The sequence below is a fragment of the Battus philenor genome, unplaced genomic scaffold (genome assembly GCF_028537555.1).
Source record: "Battus philenor isolate CCGP_79_NKW_IND1 unplaced genomic scaffold, ilBatPhil1.0.hap1 SCAF_10, whole genome shotgun sequence".
NCBI lineage: Eukaryota > Metazoa > Arthropoda > Insecta > Lepidoptera > Papilionidae > Battus > Battus philenor.
In genome coordinates this window covers 8609136-8631515 of record NW_027181662.1, presented here as the reverse complement: position 1 = coordinate 8631515, position 22380 = coordinate 8609136, and the positions used below count along the sequence as shown (strand labels likewise).

Genomic DNA, 22380 nt, shown 5'->3' with positions numbered 1-22380 from the left:
CAACTAGTAACTATAAACTTTGTATTTTAATAACGACCGATTTGAAAAGTCGTGGTTAGATCGAAATTATTACGTATATTTTAAGAAGCCTTATCTAAGTGCATTTAACATTGTAAAATATGAAAATATTACTACTGTTTCCAGTAGAAGTGGTCTTAATGCAAATCTATAGGGGATGCTTATGTCCAGCAGCATGTGGCCACCGCTTACCATGAATAGTCGTTCTAATGGAATTTTATAAATTGGCTAATATTTCTGTGTTTATAATAATTACAAATAAAGTAATAAAATATCTTTTAAAAATTACATCCTCCAGAAGTTTCTTCAATGCTGCCATCTCTTTTCTTTCCCATTTTACGCAATCCGAATCTATTGAGTCTGTCTTCTACGCGCTTACGGGCTCTGGAAATAAAAAAAAATTAATCTCTATCTCGAGCACTAAATAGTGTTTATAGGGTAAACTAGACACAAAAAAGGCTATATATGAAAAAAAAATGTAGGTTAGATTTGTACTTGCTAACCAAAACTTAAAATAATTATTTAATTTAACGTTAAGATTATGTAATACATTAAACTCCAGCCATGAACAACATACAGGAAGAATCAACGCCTTTTTTGCGTCTCATTCTTCCAATTCGTATATTTTATATAAATGTAACTAGATAAATCTACACATGTGTCCACGGGGGACTGAAGCAAGCTTATACCCGAGTATTAATGTGATAACGTCCTGAAATGCCTTAACAAATCTGTTGATTGTATGTAGTGGTATTTACGCATTAAAAAAGTAGCCGTATGCAGCATACCCAACTTTAGAATATAAATGTATTTTTTATTTCTTTACAATTGTTCACGCTCACGATATTTTTTTATATAATTCAGTTTACCTTTCTATAGGAGCAATGACTCCTATGAATTGTCGATTGACTTTCGACACAGCGAAGCATACAGATAGTCAATCGGCTTTTGGCGTAGCGACATAATTAATATTCATTAGTCGTCTTGTAATTAATTAACTTTTCTAAGAAATATCTCTGAGGTTACTACTCCTACATAAACGACGCACTAATATACTCTGTGTTTTTATTGTGCATGCGCATGCACGAGCATTATAGTGTACAAAAAAGTATGGTATACGTCAGGTTACAATTTGTGTAAATTATAATCAACCTCATGTGTATTAACAATTCGCAGCTCGTATTCCCTGATCCGACCGTCGCGTTAGTTGAACTATACGAAGCTTCTGCTCGTTTTAATTTTTACTTCTTTATAAAAGTGCGGTTGAAAGAGCGCTACACTAACTATGTACGACTGTATAGAACTAGTCTGAAAATATTTTGAATGTAAAAGGTACTTTTTATAAAATTAAAAGTCTTAATATTATTATTGTGTGTACCTGTTAAGCGTATAGCCGACCCGCCGCTTCACGTGCACGGGCCGCGCGGCGAGTTGCGGTCGCGCTAGGGAGACCATGCTGCCGAACTGCGGAAGAGACTCTCCCGATCCGCCGCCATTGCGGGCCAGCGGAGCGGGTTGCGGCCGAGCTTTGAACCATTTCACTGCAACCATTCAAAAACATGCGCATTGGACAAACTAAATGAAACGCTCTGCATTAAATTGCACACGCTTTTTTTGTTAGCAGGGCGCAAATATTATTACTGTAGCTAGCTATAATCACTGTTATTTTATAATTAACAAAAAAGTTAACTCCTGTATCTACGTCGATTTGAGTAAATACCTCATTGAGATAGTCCATTGTAAAGTTGCAACATGTCTATCACCTTCCACAGCTAGAAGAGTGAGGTCATATTCTCTGTGTCTGGCGCGCATTATGGATTTTTTTAGTAACACGTTAACATAAAACTTGGTTATAAATTGCAAAAAAAGTGCCAAAGACGCTCATGAAATATTAAAATCAATGTATGGTGCCTTTGAAGACTGTTTACAAATGGTATAGGGCATTCAAAAGCGAGAATGAATCTTGCCGAGGAACTAAACATTTCGTATGGATTATTGCAGCGATGATTTGCAATTGAGACGAGTTATTGCGAAATAGGTTTCCGGATTTCGATACTGATTCGAGTATTTGGTGTAAAGAATCACTGTCTGTATAAACCCGCCTTTCTTTCCGGATTTTAGCACCATGCTATTTATGGTTTTTCCCAATAATAAAAACAGTGTTGAAAAGAAATTATTTTGACGCAACTTTCGACATTAAAAGAGCTCAGACGAAGCAGCTGCAAGGTCTTCCGAAAGAAGCAATTTAGAAATGTTTCCAATCGTGGAATCAACGTTGGGATAAGCTCATCGATGGCCGAGGAAAGTATTTAGAAAGATATTTAAATTTGATGTAAACGTAAATGCTTTATTCGCAATTAAATTGGTAACCGTATTTTTTATCATACCTCGTATATGTACAGCCTTATTTATTTAAATATATTTCAAGAAATTTGTTAAATTTTTGGAAATTAAGCATAGTTTTTAACTCACCAATTCCGCTTATATGAAATCTAGATTGTAAAGATTTATGAGTCATATGATGGGGAGTGATGTCAGCAGAAATCGTGGAGGGAATAGTGCGTTCTGACTGGCGCGGCGTCAACTGGTAGCGGCGAGTGCGAACAGATAACGGAGACTGGCTGGCAGATTCATCGCCCATGTCAGTTTCTAAAAGGCTCTGAAAATAAGCGACAATAATCTACTTAATAATAAAACTTTGATTTAAAGTTTTTAGTAATTTGAAAGATTGACAAAAAACCATTTCAATATGTTGGAGCGATATTACATGTGCACCGGTTGAGGATGTACTTCTTTTTTTAAAAGTAAACTTCTTGTGAATTCGTTCATCTGCCGCACATCCTGAATCAGCTCCTGTGTCAGATCCTCGCTCGTCTTCTTGCATTCTTGGGATGTGTCTATAAAAATACATAGAGCAGACATTATAACAGTATTAGGACGTCTACTTCTGGACATAGGTCGTCCCTTTCAACTAAAATTTTGTAAATAATAAATAAAATGTAATGTATGGAATGTGATGATGTATGTATGTAATATATGGAAATAAATACATTTTTAAATCACACCTGTAAAAATTAAATTGTATTATATAAATCGTCTACATTTGTTTTACTGATAGGTTCAGAGTGAATTACAATAAATAATAAAATTTTTGGGGAACTGTTTCTACAGTTAAATGGAAAATAGACCAAAATACGTCAAGTCATAGGTTGATCAGAAAAACTGAACATAAGTTCAAGGAAACGGGTCCGGCATTATTCAAACAACAGATGTAGACTAATTTAGCCCCTGAAAAGATTAGAATTACCTTGTTACTCTATCGACATTTTCTACATTACTGTTAAATTAAAAATAGATATACGAAATACCTTATAACTCTTGTAGTCTGCATATTGTTTTCTTTTTGTTGGCTATCTGGTCTTTCTGCGGTGTCTAGTAAGGCGCTGAAGGCTACAAGGCGAAATTGACTCCCATGAGCTTCTTTGACATAGCTTAGAAGTAGTCTTACTTCCATGTACAATGCCTGATGGTTTAAATAATAAAAATTATATAAACACTCTTTTTCATTGTGAAGTCGTTAAATATTGTGTACCCTACCATAAACTTCCAATGGAAACATAGCCCCCTCTCCCTAAAATCGCTGCCATGATCGTATTAGTGGCATAGTCACTAATATATCTGACTTACGAACGTAATTTAATTTTTTTTAAATAAATTTATAAAATTTTGTGCAATATCTTAATCAATACCTCATCTATTTACAAACACAGAATAAAAAAACGTCAAGAAACCTGTGTTTGTTAAGACCAAAATAAATAGGTATATGATGTTGACATTGAAGCCGTTTCTTGATTTATGCTCCCCAGTACATTATGTTCTTTTTTTAAAAAAGATTTTTTTCTACTTTCTTACATTAAAGCAACTTTTAGAAAGATAATAATAATGATTTTATAATTTATCTATATAATTAAAAATAAATCGCAAAACGTTTTGTTAAAAGGGCTCGACACGAGCGCATAAATCTAAATCATCTTTAATATAAAATTTATTTTCTTATCCACAGACTAGATTAAAATAATTGTTCATAGTTTTTTAAAAAAAATTGAGGTCAATAGAAACCAAAACAAGCATAAATAGCGTGTACCTTAAAGCATTATAACGAAAACTAATGACGTATTGCATCATACGAAATAGAAAAGTTAAAATGAAGTGATCACTACGAAACACGTCACATTTATTGATTTGTCTTTTGTCCGAACAAAGGCTTATGTAACTGGTACATGAACAAAAATATTACGATCCAGTTGTTGTAGAATAATTTTATACTCACAGAATTATCCAAGAGCTTCAACTCCTTATGCATTATAGCAAATCTAGTCACCAGTACTCTGAATGTAGAATCTATTATGAAATTTTCAATTGCTCTATTGGTATTTGGACCTTGTGCTGTACCAAAGTTTGTAGCGTAGCCGGCTTGCAAATGGCTAATGTCGGGAGACTTTGCGTAGTTACGCTTTTGCTGGTCTTGAAATAAAAAATAAACATTTATTAGACTAAGATATACGACAAGTGTTGGGAATAAAATATGTTCTGAAAGTACCGAGTACTCTGCGAATCAGGTAATCCTCATTATACAATATTCACAGGCTTATAACGCTCTTTCTAACGCACTTTTTCAATCTAGTGAAACAAATAGATAGTTGGACTTTTTAAAATAGGCGGGCGTTACCAAATCTTAACTTCCAAGACGAACTTGACATCAACATTCTTATTAGGGATAAATCTTTAATTATTAATTTATTTTTAATTTTTTAATTATTTATCTCTGTTTCTGGACTTTGCACTGTACCTCCCATCATTCCCCAAGAAACAAAATCACAGAATAAGCAAGAATCAATTCACAAACACGCCAAGTCATAGAATTAACTGGAAGATATCAGTCCAAAACCAAACAGACAAAAACGTACCGTCCAAATGATATACGTACACTGACATTTTGTCACAACACACACTTTAAATTTAAAAAAATATATACTTACTCATTGGCGACACCATATTCGATGGCTCTGCGCAAAAACCGATAGCCGCGTGCAGATTGTCCAAGACTTCCCTGATCGGTGCAAATTTGGTCATTTCCTTAATACGTAAATTAAATTTGGCAACTGAAGCGGATCTTAGTTGGCGCAATGAGTTCCGAGCTTGCACGCGCAGGCACTCAGCCTGAGGGCCTCGTAATGCTGAAGAGCAACCATGCGAGCAGCCCAATTGTCTGAGAAGTCTTGAAATAAAAAAAATATTACTTTTATTTACTTTCACTTCAAGTAAATTATATAAAAATTCTTTAATTTTATTCTTTTAAACAAATTGATCGAAACGTTTTTAGCAGTATTTATTAATTTACAGTAAAGTTGGTGCGGGAAAGCGGGAATACATTAAATCTTGCCGTAACAGACCTTTTTTGACCACACAAACACGGTAACGTCATCGCTATACTGCAAGTTTATTTTTTAAAGATTTTTTTTATATATTCTTTGAGTTAGATAAGCTAATTACATGTTAAAATGACTGGAACTAGTAGCAAATCTCAAATAAATTTAATAAATATTTTAGCGAAAAACATAACAGAGTAACATTTTTTTTATAATTTTGCAATGTTAAGTTTATATTATGTACCTTAGAATAATATGCATAATCATGAAATACGGGCAATCTAAATTTTCTTCTTCCTTTATCTTATCTTTACTCTCGGCTCCTTCCACGTTAGTGGATTCTTGACTTGGGGCACATGGTATACCGGAATCTCTTTCCTGAAAATTCATAATCATTATTAAAACCACAGAAACAATTGTACATCGCCTAGATTAACGCGAAGCGGGACGGAGGGAGGAAATACTGGCTGCTCTGTTTTATTCGTCTGCCGTCAATGCTCATGCTATTTATCTTGGCCCTATCTCGCTGAGCTCTCCTAAAATACGGTATAATGGTTTCAGTAGCACTAAACTATTCCTATTATTGTATATTTCTTTTTTGGTTTGAATATTCTGGGAGTGAACATGATCCACATTTTGATTATAAATGGGAAGTATTCATTATTTTACGCTCAAATGACAAATAGATTAAACATTGCTATGAATAAACATAATACCTTTCCCTCTTTGTCTTTAGTAAATTCGGCCAACGGGTCAATTGTTTCTGGTTGTACCTCCTTACTGGCGTCAGTCTGCCAATTTTTATGGACTCCTATTTCCATAAGCGTGTCGACCAGGTTTAACATTACCTCCATTACTCTGACCGTTATGTAATAGCTGTCCATAACTGATACTGAATATATTGCCTGAAAGTCATATATACGTTAGATTTTTACATGTACAGTGTAAAATTTAAATGAAAAATTTCGCGAAATTAATGTCTCCACCGTTTTATTCGAACGAGACAGCGAAACATATAGTCATAGTTTTTTTTAGAAGGTAACGAGAAACTTCACGTTATGGACAATCGCCCCCGCATAACCGTGTGGTGGTAAACAGGATTATTAAAAACCACGACTTGCATATTGAAATGTCCACGATTGGTCATTCCCCTGTAAATAACGTTTTCTTAGTAAAGTAATTTCAATATCTAAGCTATCTTCCTTGTTTTGAAACAAGGTTACGCTTCGGCACTAATATTTGTCTGTGCAGATGTATTTGCCGATGAGGCAGTGGATGTTCTATCCTAGACAGACTATTAGATTCGCGACATTAAAAAATGTAGTTAATTTGTTCTTATTAATCTAAGTGGGTCGCGGGAAGACGCTAACTGCGGGCACTACAAGACTTATCATTGTTGGGATGTTTGGCGTAGGCCTATCCCTTGCGGTGGGAGTATACTGGCCAACATGGTGATGATTAAAAATAGATTTTGTCTCTCACTTTTTAACATTTATTTGAAAACCTGAATTAGCAAAATTTTAATACCTTCAATGACAATTAAATTTCCGCTCTGTAATTCAATATAACAAAATAAGAGAATTAATACCTTGAGAACTATTTGAAAGTCAATTTCCCCATCTTTTGTTATATAATATTTAGACCCAGCCGCTTCTTGAATTTCTTCCACAATGTACGTAATGTTCGAATCCGTCTGTGAGCGCGTCAGGCTTGGCTTCCGTTCAGGAGTGGGAATATGTTGGGAACCTTGCATACTTACAGAGTCCATTTGCGATTCCATCGAACCCTGGATCATATGTATAATATGAATACATGAAAACACAGTTTAGTTACGTAATTTTAATATAAAATGTTCTAACTTGTCTGGTCTTGGATAGATAATCAGGAGACGGTGTGGGTGTATGTTCGGTTACGGTAATGATAGGATTTTTCTTCTTATGTACATTATATTGTGTTGCGGTTGTTTGACCGTGAGCGCGTTCCGTCTTCGCTTCGCCGATGTACCTGTAATAAATTGAATCCTTTACTCTATAATTTTAAAATGATATTTTACGATCTAAGGTTATCATAACTTATTGTTTTCATTACTTACTATGGGTGATTAACGAAATATCACATAATGTAAGAGTTCCAGTAACCCAATAAATGAAAAATAATGTTACGTCTCTATTTTTGAATTAACATGAAATGATGTCTCGTTATTTTTTATTATGCACTGTAAGTGTTCATGCATTAACCTAGGTGTCACTGTTAGACTCTAAGAAATAACTATTGGTACAAGTACACGAATCTCAGTACATTACAGTACGTACTATTTATAGCACATTAACAAAATATACTCTCATTGATTAACATATTAATTGTCCTAAGTATTATCATGCATGCGGTATATATTGAATATCCGTGATTTCAGAATCACAAATGTTAATTGATGACTAAAAATTAACACCTAAATTGGTAGCTGTAAAGAAAAATTAAAATACATCGTCATCGAGTATTAACGTCGTCGTAAAGCCACACATAAACCGTAAGCTTGGTTCATGGCTCGGTATAATAACGTATGACATTACAACTTTTTATTTCATATTAATTAGCGTTGCGTGCGTTTAAACAAAATTTTAACTACTTAACTGACAATATGTTTTTGATACTTACTATCCGCCTACTCTTTGCTGTTTTAAGTAGATATAAGAATTTATTGGTAATACGTGCATGTTTTTACAAATCTCAGCTAAAATTTAATAAGCACTAATAATTTTTATCACTAAATCATTTACTAAGCGAATTATTATCTATGCGAACAAACAGAAGGCGTTTATAGCCCCGCTATGACAATATCCTGGTTATATAGATGATGAAGCATCTACGTTCGCTGTAACATTCCTTATAAACTTACCCATTTAACGCTAGCTCATCGATCAAACAGCTAGCGTGTTTTTCGTCCACATTATTAATGTACGGGATAAAGCGGTAAAATCACGGGAGAAAGAGAAAAATATTTTTGAGTAGAAAATCGACAGAAAATGTGTTTTAAATTGAAAGAAAAAAACATGCTGTGCTCGATATCCAAATATAAATCATCATTGAAATAGAGAAAAAATCACGCGTGAAAAAGATTAGAGGAACGGCATTTAGAGTTCTTGTATAGGAATTTGCAATATTATAGCTTACATATGTATTAATCTGAATACATAAAAATATTGTCTTATTTATCTAAATGTTTATGTATACGTGTTGATTGTATTTTCGTAATAAGGTAAGGTTTTATTAAAGACACAAAAATTGTTAATGCCTAAATACGTATTAGGACTATTCAAACTAGATCTACGAAAGTAGTTGTTTAAAAAAAAAATTCGTAACAATTGCATTAACGCTCACCTTAAGCTTGGCATACTTTTTCCTTTTATAAGATTACACGGAAGTAAATCTCTTGTCAGACGAGGAGTTATAGCTTGAAAATTGGTAGCCAAAGCCGAATTTGGTCTATCATCAGCGGTGTCAAGACTTCTGTGGTATTCCTAAAAAAGGGAAATCAGTTTTAGAATAATTTTAATATCATGGTAGTGAAAATATCATAGCAACCATACAAAAATATCTACAGATATCATTCTTACTGCTGTATGAAAACTAAATTTGTGATCTTCCTGGCCGATTTTTTCAAGGGCTTTCTCAGATTTGGACAATAATTTTGTTTCAACAAATGCCTTTAAATCAGCCATTTTCATTTTACGTTTTACTTTTTCACTTGCTCTTCTGGTTATTAAGTTTTCTTCGTCAATTTTTGGCACCGAAGAGTATGGAATTTCCGTTACTGGTGATATTTCTTTTGACTCCGGGACTTCTATAAAATTTTTCAGAGAGTCATGCTCTTTAATTTCCGGGCTCTGATAAATGGACACTTCTATTTTCGGAATAGGCAAAGAGTTGCTCCTTTTTCTTGGTTGGGTTTGGTTGGACATGTTCTCACAAATATCTCGCAATCTGTTATACAAATAGTATAAAGCCCAATAAACTCCTTCTTCTTGCCATTGAGAAGTAAAAAGACAACGCAGTGTTGCCACATCTAGAAAAGTTGCCGCGGATACCTGTAAACATATGGCGAGGTAGTATTAAAAAATTAATACCTCTATTATCTCTTTTTTTAATTATTTTAATGGGCCGGGTTTTCAACCATTTATATAAAACGGAAATTACCGCAGAAGGATAACAGTTATCTAGATAGCGGCAGCTGAGCTTCCTCTACAAATGACGCGGAAGCACTTAGAATAATTTCCTCGTGGCCAAATTTTACATGGGTAAACCCTATGCAGCAGGGAAAACGAAAGGGTTATGCGGGACTCTAGATTAGGTTAGACCTGCAACCCCCCACACGTTATCATAAACACGCGAGATTTAGCTTGCGCGTCACCACACACGCGCATTCAGGACTCCGGCTGCGGATGTGAAGTTCAGATGTTTTTTCTCTCTCCGCCACCTCATTTTGTAACATTACATCTTCGCAGAAGGTTATACCAGTGTTCTATGACCGCTCGTTATGTACCATCGTCTCATCGAAGGCTAGCAACGGGAAGTCGTTCTCCAAAATACAGTTGCGTTCTCGGCGCATAAAATAACAATATGTTTACATATATGCCACCAATACCAATCACAAAATACAATTCTCTAAAAACCATAAACCCTAAGAAAAAAAATTAATTTAGAATTAAATGTATTTTAAGCGAAATTGTTTTAAGAAAGGGAGACCAGAAAAATATAGCCTGTATTACTGATTACACGTTTGCGATAGGGATAGTAGTACTAGTTTAATGTAATGAAGAAATACTTTGTTTCCTCTTATTACATAAATGCCACGACGAAAAATAAATGCCAATGTAATAAGAATAATCCTATTCAATAAAAAACCTAAATTGTAGGATTGGGAAGATGAAGACGTGGACATCAAGCACTTCTGAACACCTACGATTGATTTAGTCTTTATTTTCACCGCTAACAGCAGGGTCGAATGTTCTTTCAATTTACTGTGTTAATTAATTAATAATAAGGTTATGAATAAATGTTAAGATAAGACAGTTCAATATGTGAACGGATGACTTTGTTAAGGTCATCGGAAAACGCTGGATGCAGGCTGCTGATCTTATTGGAAATCAGTGAGAGATGCTTCTACTGTGTATTATCTACAGCCGAAATGTTGATAATAGTTCATAAATGCAACGTCTTTCGGCAAATGCAAAATCTCTCTTTGTTTATATTATATTTGACCACTTTAAAAATTATGGTTTTGAGATCACGAGACAACGCACAACTTATATTAAAAATTTAATGTAACGTCTTACATTTCCTTGTTTTGCCGAAGGTGTTTTCTCAGCAGACGTTGGTGTACCTTTCATTCCTGGACAAACTCCTCCGCTGTCCGATAGAGACTCCTTGTCTGATGAACTGTAAATAGTAATATATCCCAATACCTTCATGACACGTGTCAACAGACAAAAAGAATTGCATGCAAACAGTGATTGCAAGTGAATAATATTCCCGGCTAAATTTTATTAAAAACAAATTGTTAACATTAATTAGTGATGATTTTTAAGTTACTTCATCAATATACACACATACAGGTTTATTTATTTAGATCAACCAACGACAGTTCCAGAAGTATAGTAACCAAACACAAAATATGATATTAAACCAAAGTATCTTAACATCAAATTGTTGAAATAGGTATGCAACAAATTTGTTTAAAAATAATGATATATTAGTCAATACGGATGAGACAGAAAAGCTTATACCTTAGACTTGCGTTACCTAACAATATATTCAAAATATTTTATTTGGATTACTTATTTTTTTCTTTTTTCCAGGGATTACAGTTTTTAAGTCCAAAAATCCTCTTTTTGTACCTGTCACACCAGGAGCTACAAGTCTATTGCAAAAATGATAACCCGTGGGACCCGACACGCGTTAAACGAAGTCGACGCTCTTAAAACAAGTCTTATGTGAAGAACAACGATGCAAGGTACATCGTGCTTTGGCAAATTTCTCCACAATTCATGGGAAGCTATTTGACAGGATACGCGACGATCGAAACCCTTTATCTTTGCTGATGGCGTCTAAATAGCCATTAAATAAACTAAAAATATAACTATCTTCATCAAAGTACCTATTAATTTAACAATTATCCCGAATTCAACTAGAATAATGTCTTTACTATATTCTTGCGTTTGCAATGTTGTGATATTCATTTTAATAGTTTTCTTCTGGTATCAACTCTGTCCAGCAAATAAGAGTACAGTATTATAGAGTTTACCTCATTTTTGTAATCTGTGGCAACGGCTTTATTCCTGGAAGGGACGGTTTGGCGTTGTCTTGTTTGCGAACTTGAAATAAACTTGGATCTGCAGCATAAACCGTGTATACTTCTTTGTATGGTCCGCTATAATTTTGCTCCGACGGCAAACGATAAATGAACTGAAATGAGAATGTTATAAAAAGAATGACATTATTTATAAAAATTATCAAAAATGTTACAAACAATATTCTTACAACGTGTTCTTCTTCGGTACTAGAACTCTCTTCAGGAATCGTCTCAGGAAATATGGTATCTTTAGGAGAAGATACCCATGGCTCTTCTTCAGTACTGGCTTGTTTAGATGGAATTTCTGATTGAGAAACTGATATATTCTGACTTTGAGGACTTCCATTATTTCCGCCTTCCTCTTTTGAGAACTTACCTAGATATATTATTTTTTAATTAACAAGATATGGTAGAAAAACGGAGCGAATAATTGATTGGCACTTTGTACGTATATTACAAAAATATAAATAAAAATATCATTATCACAAAAAAATTCAGGAAAAGTATGACTAATTTATGTAGGTAGAACAAATAAAATTAAAAAGCTAAGTAATTAATCTAAGTGTTATATTATTTCTATTGACAATCACACAGCTTGAGTTGTATTTTTTCTTTCTTAAAGTTTTTTAATGTATGAAATTTCTTCATTCACACATTTTGACACAAAGACAAAAGCTAGCTTAAAACAAAATTTTTACTCACTTGTTTCTTTATGTAAAATGTAATCTCTTTAATTTCATCAAACCCAGCCAGATACAAAGAGTACAACCAAAAAGTTTTTATTACAAGCTTTAATTTCGGTGAGTATTTTTCGAGACATATATATATATATATATATATATATATAAATGGGGGAAAAACTGTGATATACAAAGCACAGTTTCAAATTGCATTGTTATAAAAATGACTCAATTTTTTTGTAATACAATTATAAATAAAAAATATGACATTGAATTCATTGATTTTTTCAATAGTTCCTATGTTTGCGTTTTTACTGTTTTGTTGAAATGAATGAAGCAATGTATTATAAAAAAGAGTAACAAACAAGCTTTTAGTAACGAATATTTAAATAAATGCTGCTTTAAATATTGCAAAAAGACCATCTCTCCATTAGCATTATTCAGTAGTAGACTTTTAGGATATATTGTGTGAATGGTAATTTTTAGATATTTATCTTTAATGTGACAATAAACTACTTTTTATAGAACTCAAGGAGAATATAAAATTGTTTACACTAATGAAAAACCCCTTAGGTTTGTAGGACTTGTTATTATGTTAGTAGGAAATGTTTTATTATGATCAAATAATTGAAATATCTGGTGATTAATTTAAATCTTTTAACTTACGCCCTAAAAAGATATCCCCAGGTTGTGTTCTTTTAGACATTTTTCCACCAAGTGGCCTTGGTTTAGGCTTTACTAACGTGGTGAAGCATGCAGAATCCGGGTGGCGAAATTCCCATAAAGCTTGCCACATTTTTAAGCCATTTTCGAGTCGATAATTGTTTGTGAAGTCAGATTCTTTCAGATGATGTGATATTGGAGCAAAGAGGAATACAAAAAGCTACAATAAAAAATAGAAATAAATTAGCTAATACAAGTTTTATGTTTAAAATTTATTACAATATGTTTGGTAAGCAAGAATCACTGTCACCGTTAATAAAGTTAATATTACTTTCAAAAACACAGTAATTTGAAATTTGTAAACTAAAAATGTAAGAACCTGATCGGATCTTATTAAATGTTAACTAAATACAGTTGATACAGTATGAGCTTCATTGGTCGATGAATTGGTTTTAAATATATAACATTGTAAACCAATACATGGGGATGCAAAAAATATTTATCTCTTCATTCATAAAATTTGTAGATGATTCAGCAGTTTGTTATACTTTTTAAAATAATATTTTTTTTACTGAATAACAATGCTTGTATTTCATAAAGAATATTTTTTTTATACTTACAGTCATGGTGGGTATAGAAAATAAATAATAAAATGGGTTAGAGTAGAATTTGTCATTTTCATAGTCATTATCAGCACACTCATCTGAAGCATCAAGTAGAATCCAGTGTAATGTATAGAGCAACTTAGTCTCTACATTTCCCAATGATTGCATATTATCTTTTATTCTGTAATTATAAATTATTAATTATTATTTTCTGCAACAGTAATTTCATTCTATAACAAAGATTGGAGACACATTTTTGCATAAAAATTAAAATAAATTGCTTAATGAATATCAGATATTAAAAAACTAATTTATCACAAAGTCCCGTAAGAAAAGAAATTTTAAAAACTTAAACACAGTTGTAAAATATATGATTTGTTAAAAGAAATAAAACATTGATATTCTTTCAAATGGAGATGAGATAAATAAATATAAAGGTATATAGTCATAGACAAGCCCAATTTCATATTTTATTACAAAGTGTTTTATAAATATGGTAACAGTTATGAACTAGAATGACGATTTTTGATAAGAAATATATATGTTAATAAAGAAATGCCTTTGAGAAATCAGTTTCTCTGTATAAAAGCTTAGACCGGCAAATTTTAAAATCTATTGTAGTTTAAAATTAGGCATAATGTTAATTTCTGATAAATCATACAACATATTAACAAAAATTATTATAGCAATAACAAAGCAGTGCCAATGTAAAAAAGGATAGAACCTGTTGTGCAGTAATGCAGCCAATGCATGCATCACATGAGGTAATGCAGCTTGTATCAGTCGCCATCTTGGTATTGATTCTATAGCATCGGTTAGGCTAATGGAGAGTCCAAAGCGTAAGTTCTGCACCAGCACTTTTTCAAACGACTGAAAAAATATTAAGTATAGAGTAAGATTACTAAATATTTCAAGAAATGATCAGAGAGATAAGCATAGAAAAGCATACAATTTTAGAGATGATTTTTATAGGAGAATATATTAAACTTGGCTAAAATTGAGTCATTAACAATACGAGTAATATTATTTACGTTTAAAGTAAACGACTATTTTAATTATTTTAGAGTGCTTTTTTATAAACATAATTTAAATCTTTCTTCGTATTTAACTAACTATAGGAAAAGTATTACAGTTACAAATTTGCATCAACAAAAAACTTTGAAAATAAAAGTTTTGACAAATAAGAGTAATAATATCTTACCTTACAAGCTTCTTTTAGTTCCTGGGAATATAGCGATGGAAATAAAAATATGTATATAAGATAATCTCATATTTGTGAAATATAAACAAAATACAGTATGTTCAATTTAATCATTTTAATTTTAAAAGAGAATAAGAATGCAAATAGCGATTTACTACACTACAAATCAGCTGATTTTTGTATACAACAAATTTCAACAAGCATTTTTGACATTGACAAACGTATAAAAATGTAGCCAGAATAATTAATGAAAAGAACAATTCATGTGGATGACACGTTATCTACCTTACGGTCATTCAAACGAAAAGATTAGCTCGTGGTTTCTAGATCTAAAGTGTTCTTTTTTAAAGAAACAAAACATTAATAGTTTGAATCTTATCTTTGAACCTATACGCTTTTAGCGGACGGAGCTTAAACGCTACATATCTATAATAAGTAGTGTAATATAATTAAGTAGTAAATATTATGTTAGTAAGATAGAATAAGAATGAAGTAAAGATGTGTATTTATTTAGGATATTTGTTAGGTTTATATGATTTGTATATCATATAAATCCAACAAACCAAATTAAATAAGAAATTCAGAAAGAAACTCATATCTTATAAGCTAATTTCCGATCTATTTTCTACAAAGCGGTGTGTAAAACTTACGTGATGGCCCGGAGCTCGTTGGCAAAACTGGGTGCCGATAACAAATAAGTGGATTGTATTATATGTACAAACACCAAAACAATTTTTTTTCTTTTATTTTTGATACGCTCGAATAAACCGAGACTGATTTATTTCACCAAAGAATTTTAAAAATGATAAATATTTGTGTTCAACACAGGTTGTGCGAATTAATTTCTTCACACAATAGATAGCTGACCGAAGATATTGCTTATGTACATAGGCAAACATATATTTGTTAATATGCAATATAATTAAAAAAAGGTGAACTTACCATGCACGACGCATCGTGAACTTTCCCGAGTCTCGGACGAACGAAGGGTGTTGTTTGTCTCCATAAAAATATCTGAACAGGTATAGGAATCATTTCCTCACTGCTAGAGTCATCTTCTAATAACTCTTTCATGTTGATATTTAGGATTCCTTAAAAAAAGAAATTATAGATACCTCATGAAATTATTTTTTCTTTTCAAAAACGGCTACTGAAATTATTTTATTTTGAGAAATCGTAGTGGTTAAGTAAGTATTATTAGGTAGTATAAGCTCTTTTTCACGTTTTACGCAATCCAAAAATTTTACTTACCTTTTATGTAAAAGTAACTCTTGACATAATTAGTAACTGAATATATAGACGGTGATCCATTAAATTATATTAAAAGCCTCCATTACTAGTTGACCTTTAAATATTTATGTTATGATTAGTAGTACGGAGTAAAGAGGGAAAATATAAAGCTAAGGGAACCGAACACGCAGGTACCCGAGGGAGGCTCGGTTGAGAGTGAGGTTCTGCGCACTAGTTACCAGTCATCTTTATAGGGCTGGCATTGCAAAGTTATCCAATAACAAATAAGTATTTACATTACCTAGATATAATGTCCCAAATTATTACGCAGTTCCTCGATGGCAATGGTAACCTTTAATATTTTTGTAAAATTATTAAATCACCCACATTTCTTCTTTCAACTCATTGTCTTAATTTTTAGTTTAATTCAATTAAAATAATTGAGTTTAGAATGTCTTTTTTTGCTAACGTATCTAAATATTTAATGTAGAATTTCATAATATGTAAAATGATTCTTAAAATTCTCTTTGTCGACATGTCCGTAAATATTTTCTTTCGAAATATCGCAGTGACACCCCTAGAAAGATTGCATTGATCTGGCTGCGCAGACTGTTCCGATTTCACAGCCTCTGGTTTCCGTGGTGATAGATACATACAATATAGTAGATTTGTTTAGATATTTGAACAATGAAACTTAATTTTAGTACACAGATAAAGTTATAATAAAAATGTTTGTAAGAAATAAAATTATTTCATTTACATAGGTCATTGAATCATTTCGCACTATCATAGTTTATCAGACAAGAATCAGTCCAAAAAAAAAAAAACGGATTTTTGCGCATATAATCATACAAAACCGTGCTTGCACTAAACAAACCCTCCAGTCTCCTCGGCATTTCCAATAGTATTTGAAAAACGGCGGTAAATTCTGGTAAAAAAAGTAACAATAAAGCAATCAAAATATTTTATGACATAAAATTATTAATGCATAAATTGATAATAGCATTAACAATTAGCAATTGTTTTCAAAGATATGTCAAAACAAAAGAAAGAGACTATATTTTAAGATATTTCTAGTTTTAATTTGAGTAATGATGGACTCCATATTTACGTGATAGGTTGACACATAAATGCAATTTACTTTATAAACAGAGTCGTTAAAGGTGCGGCAGCACTAAACATTTCCTACTTTATAGATTGTTTTCTTTCTGCCTACATGTGCGCATTTGCAAAATGAAGTATATGATGTAACATATTGTCTAGATATAAGTCTAGATATAAGTACTTATGAAATTTTAATATTTCTTTTTTATATTCATATTTAAATATTTGAAGAAAATTGTAGATTGCCAATTTTTTTAACAATTTTACGCACTTAGTTTTTTTTTCTATTCACGATGTTAACAATTAAATACTTCTTCGATTTATTAGCCTAGGCATTAACATAACGGCATTTCAAACACTTTAGTTAGGATGAATTACGCAAAGTAACTAGCTTACAATCTTTGTAGCGAATAAGCATACACGAAAGGTCTACCTTTCGTGTTTGCATATTCGTGTATTCATAAGATTTCTTCTTTGAAGGTAATAAATAAACTTTGCATGTGGAGTATAACATTTTAAATAATATTTGTCACGTGTAAGACAATTTTCATGTAATATAAACGAAATACAAAATGGTACAATCGAGAAACATGTTAAAATAGCTCGAGGTTAAAGAATCGCATTGGTATTGGCTGGGCGTTCCAGAAATAGCTTCGCTATTTGGTATGAATAATGCTTTTCACGTAAAGTTACCGTTGCAATGTACAATGTTACCTCTATTTAAAAATAAAATGTTTCGTTAGATTTATTACATAAAAAGGGTTTTTGTAGACATACACATCCAAGCCATGGTCTTAATAAACTTACAAATTTATATTTGGAATTTGAACTTGTTAAAAACGAAATCAATTTTAAATTTATTAGTTTAAATCTATTTTCTTACCTACTTTTTATCAATTTAAATTTACGGACGATTTTGATATCTCTTAATACATTACTGTGGTATTATTATACGTAGAACTGGCTGAAACAAAAGGTTTGTTGTAGGGCATTATAATATATATGTTTCATAATTAGAGAATCATGTTTAAAACCTCATGTCAAAATGACGAATGACGGTAAGAGTTCAATAAACGTAGTAATAAAATTGAATTTAATTGGATCTAATTTTGAAATGAATGTATGAAATTAATTTAAGTATATATTATCTGAACAGTTATTGTTAAAATTGGATACTGGAATTTCATATTGTTTTTACCTAAAAGTTTTATTTGTGTTCACCTACTTATAATTTTACAGATCGTACTCACTACCTTAAAACCACGCTTTTTGATCTTTTTTTAAAAAATTTGGTACAGATTGTTTCAGAAGTATTTTTCATATAATATGATATGGTATCACCTTCTCTACGGTAAATAATGATAGTAGGGTAAAACATTGGATTCACAGAAAATATCGAGGGCGCTAACAAAAAATCTCAAATGGTGACTACGCTAGCAGTACATCTGGTAAGTCAAGTCGTGGATGAAGCATGCATCATCGTAAATTCAGCTAAAGAGTTGGGTAAGTTCCTAAGCATTATTTTAGCGTATATAGATAATTCCAGGTTTTTACACAATAGGTGTATTTTTATTTTTTTACTTTAAGGTCAATCGTGGCAAAGCTTAACAAAGTATAAGAAATTTGAAAGATTTCTTGAACCAGACACAGATAATTCTACCTTTGTTATTGAAATGGGGGATAATGATGATGTCAATATCAGATGCGAAGCCAACGCAATGACTACTTCAACACCACAAAAGCTCGCAGGTATCATCTACTTATAAAAATTCTAATATTTCACATTCGAATAATTACAGACATATTTGTTGTGCAGATGAAATAAAAAGGAATATAAGAACTGATGCATACATTATAGGCCAAGGTGACGAGGAAATTTATACTGTAAGTTTTTCTTGTACAATACAGTAAAAATAATAGGTTAATGATTTATAGTTATGATTTATCTGATTATTGTTGTTTTAAGGATCAGGATGAGATGCAAGAGCAAAGCTCTTTAAGTAAATCTACATCTACCTTCATTAATCGGTTATTTGATATGAGTGATGTCGAATGCATTCCAGATGAAAATGAAAATAAAGTTGAAACATATGATTCGCTAACAGATGACGTTACCGACATATTGATGAGTTGTTTAGATAAGGCTTTTAGTTTTATTTTCAAAAACGAAACTACGACTACTGAGAATTCAAATACTAATATAGAATCCTTGCAAAGTAGCGACTATTCCAGTTATTCACTTCTAGAGGATGCATTTTCAAGTAACTTTATTAGAAATACTAGTCTTTGTATTGATGAAGATGGCGCTACTAATAGTAATATTAAAATTTGTGATTCTAAATATTCCGTATTCGGCGACAACCCGGTGAGTGTTTAAATCGTTACGTATACGTAATTGTTGACCTGGTGTTGACTACGCTGCTTCTTTCAGGAACATATGAATTTTAATAAAATCGCGGAAACAAATGATGTGGCATTTTACGAGAAAGCGTACGTAACATTGAATAGTAAGCGTCTTTTACAATAATTGCCAATTATATATTAATTTTAAATATGCAATTTGTAATCGAATAAACTCATTTAGGAGATTACGACCAATATTCTGAAGAGGAATTTGTAAACCAGGACCCAAAAACCTTAATATTGCAAGATGTTGAATTGACTTGTAACAAAACATCTTCAGTACATTTGCCAATAGACAAAGTGGTATGCAAAATTTCTTCTCTTGTAACTTATAACTAGAAGCAATTATGACTTCTTTATTTTCACATGTATCGATCAATATTTAACAACTGTAAAAAACAATAGATTTGATGTCATTTAGTTTTTATAATTATAATTAATGATGATAATGTACTTTTTAGTAATATGTAAAAAACTAACCATTTTCTATTTGTCACGTTCGCAAGCTCTAATGCAGAATAACACAGTGACAACTTTCATCCCCTGACAAGGCTAATTTTTGATTCTGAGGCATTTAGGAATTATCTGTAGAAGATATAGAAGATCGGCTGTGTCTCCTCAATTCCGCGCCATTGCTATAGTTTTGCTTAATTTTTAATTATCTGTTTTGTCTTTTTTTTTAATAATTTTGGGACAAATTTGCTAACACAGATACAACTCAGGTGTTTTATGTTGCTTTTTAACGAAAATTGTAATTGTTATGAAAGTGTTGAAAAGAAAAATAATTAAACTCAACGTTGTATGTCATAAATGTCAAATCAGACATGTCCCTACTACTACTTTTTCCTAGATTACCTTTTCTAACAATCAATGCCAGGAATACCCTAACTTCTTACACTTAACTATGCCAATATCTTCATGAACGCATCCTGCGTGCGAGTTTTAAGAGATAAAAAATGAAATTAATTCTTGTACCTCGCATTTATGTAATTTGCAACTATGGAGCTTAGTTAGCTTATTTATGTTAAAATATTCTAGATCAGCTTACGATAGCATATCACTAATAATTAATATATTATTTAATATACCTAAATAACTATTTATTAAGACTGCAGCACCAATACTCGCTTTTATAACTTTTTGATAAGTGTTCGGTTAGACTTTACTGCAATATCGATCAATGTCTATATGCTATTAAATGGTGAATAAGTTTAATTGGAAAGTATATTAGTCCTCATTAATATTTGATATCTTAAGCGATTAACTTTTTTAGGGATACAAAGATCTTGCAAGCACTTCAGTAGTACCTGCGTCAACTGTGTCTCGAAAGAGTAGCCTGGTACGTCGATGCCGCTTGCAAGGCGCAAGACTATTGTCCTGTTTGCGTGGTTGGTGGTGGCGTCGTAAGCTGCCAGGAAGACACAAAGTATGTATTGTGTATATCTTCGTAAGTATTTAGTAATTGGTTTATATATTTGTATGAATATTTTGATAGTGAATTTTATTATGACAGGAACCTCGTATGCCGGGTAGTATCAGGGGACAGTGTCCTCTTTCTCCCTCTGTAAGATTGCGTGCTTCCAGTCTTTTAGACCACCGTCTAATCCGCACACCATCTCCATCAAGGCCAATAGTATGGAAATTTAACACCATTAATGAAACCATGGTGAATTCTGCTCAGTGGAACGAATATACCTTCCAAAGAAAATCTGATGACGTAAACTATTAATTTTTTCTGTTATTTTTATGTCAATGTTTTTTTTCTTAATAAAATTTTTTAATTTTATTTCATTGTATTTCTGCAGTTATTAGGTGTAATTAGCGCAAATTATTTACAAGATTCGTATATTAACAGTATTATTGCAAAGATTTGACCATAGGAAGAGAATTGACCATAGGGAGAGTTCAAGTTTACACTCGAATTCTCCTTATGGTCAATTTTTCAAAAGCTTTTCAGCGTTTTGTGGTTGTTGTGATTGTGAAGTATTTTACTAAAATACGGTTATAACGGCTACGAAACTGAAATTATTTTTAAATGTTTTGAGTTACTAATATCAGTGTAGTATGAGGTATGACTTTATTTATAATGTCGTGTGATAACCTGTGTTAAATAAGCGAACTAATAACGAAAAAATGTGATAATTACCTAAACCAGTGATATTTGAGGGACCAGGTGAAGAGCATCACCTATGCATGAAAGGAAATTAGTTTGTAGAGGAATCTCGGAGAATTGTAGAAAGAAGGAAGACGAAAGTATGATCATACAACAAATAAAAGACCAAAGAAATAAAATATATGGAAAGAATTTTTAAAGTAAAATGTAAATGACCTGTCCCAAAATCAGATGGTGGACAGGTCTTCAATAACGGGAGCCCATAAAAAAATTGTCATGCCTCAAATTATACTAATACTGAACTCTGGTGTTGTTTTTAATAATCCTCATATAAATAATTTTTACATTACATCATTAGTGAGTCGAGGTTGTCTTTTGTTTTCAATACAAAGCTATATAGATAATTAATACCCAATTCGCGTTAATATCTCACGTAACTGCCGAGTAACGCTATCACATAACGAATGCTGATAAAGGAAATGCCTGTTATTATTTAGGATATGAACAATAAGGCGACCTATTCATGTTACGGTGACCTTTTTACGCTTAAAAAAACATCTTGTTTTATAATGCCAGTTTTTTTTT

At 32.0% G+C, this 22380-nt stretch overlaps 2 protein-coding genes across 2 annotated transcripts in view; one reads left to right on the top strand and one right to left on the bottom strand.

Annotated features, from left to right (window-relative positions):
- unc80 (unc80, NALCN channel complex subunit) overlaps positions 1 to 16019 on the bottom strand; it is a 52406-nt gene extending 36387 nt beyond the window's left edge. The window contains exons 1-21 of the mRNA XM_068770739.1: positions 15989 to 16019; positions 14946 to 15010; positions 14469 to 14614; positions 13760 to 13925; positions 13143 to 13359; positions 11985 to 12172; positions 11749 to 11909; positions 10781 to 10883; positions 9062 to 9532; positions 8826 to 8965; positions 7307 to 7451; positions 7036 to 7233; positions 6164 to 6352; positions 5692 to 5825; positions 5058 to 5296; positions 4349 to 4542; positions 3387 to 3541; positions 2786 to 2915; positions 2491 to 2677; positions 1397 to 1559; positions 308 to 402 (exon numbers count right to left, since the gene is read on the bottom strand). Of these exons, the coding sequence (XP_068626840.1) occupies positions 308 to 402; positions 1397 to 1559; positions 2491 to 2677; positions 2786 to 2915; positions 3387 to 3541; positions 4349 to 4542; positions 5058 to 5296; positions 5692 to 5825; positions 6164 to 6352; positions 7036 to 7233; positions 7307 to 7451; positions 8826 to 8965; positions 9062 to 9532; positions 10781 to 10883; positions 11749 to 11909; positions 11985 to 12172; positions 13143 to 13359; positions 13760 to 13925; positions 14469 to 14614; positions 14946 to 15010; positions 15989 to 16019 (3517 nt within the window). The remainder of the gene's footprint in view (positions 1 to 307; positions 403 to 1396; positions 1560 to 2490; positions 2678 to 2785; positions 2916 to 3386; positions 3542 to 4348; positions 4543 to 5057; positions 5297 to 5691; positions 5826 to 6163; positions 6353 to 7035; positions 7234 to 7306; positions 7452 to 8825; positions 8966 to 9061; positions 9533 to 10780; positions 10884 to 11748; positions 11910 to 11984; positions 12173 to 13142; positions 13360 to 13759; positions 13926 to 14468; positions 14615 to 14945; positions 15011 to 15988) is intronic.
- A 2305-nt stretch (positions 16020 to 18324) lies between these two features.
- On the top strand, positions 18325 to 21411 carry LOC137926965 (uncharacterized). Its single transcript, XM_068770727.1, has 9 exons — positions 18325 to 18337; positions 18669 to 18782; positions 18867 to 19028; positions 19096 to 19163; positions 19246 to 19644; positions 19711 to 19786; positions 19864 to 19985; positions 20956 to 21108; positions 21196 to 21411. Exons 1-9 carry the CDS (start codon positions 18325 to 18327, stop codon positions 21409 to 21411), a joined length of 1323 nt encoding a protein of 440 aa, XP_068626828.1.
- Positions 21412 to 22380: the final 969 nt, after the last annotated feature.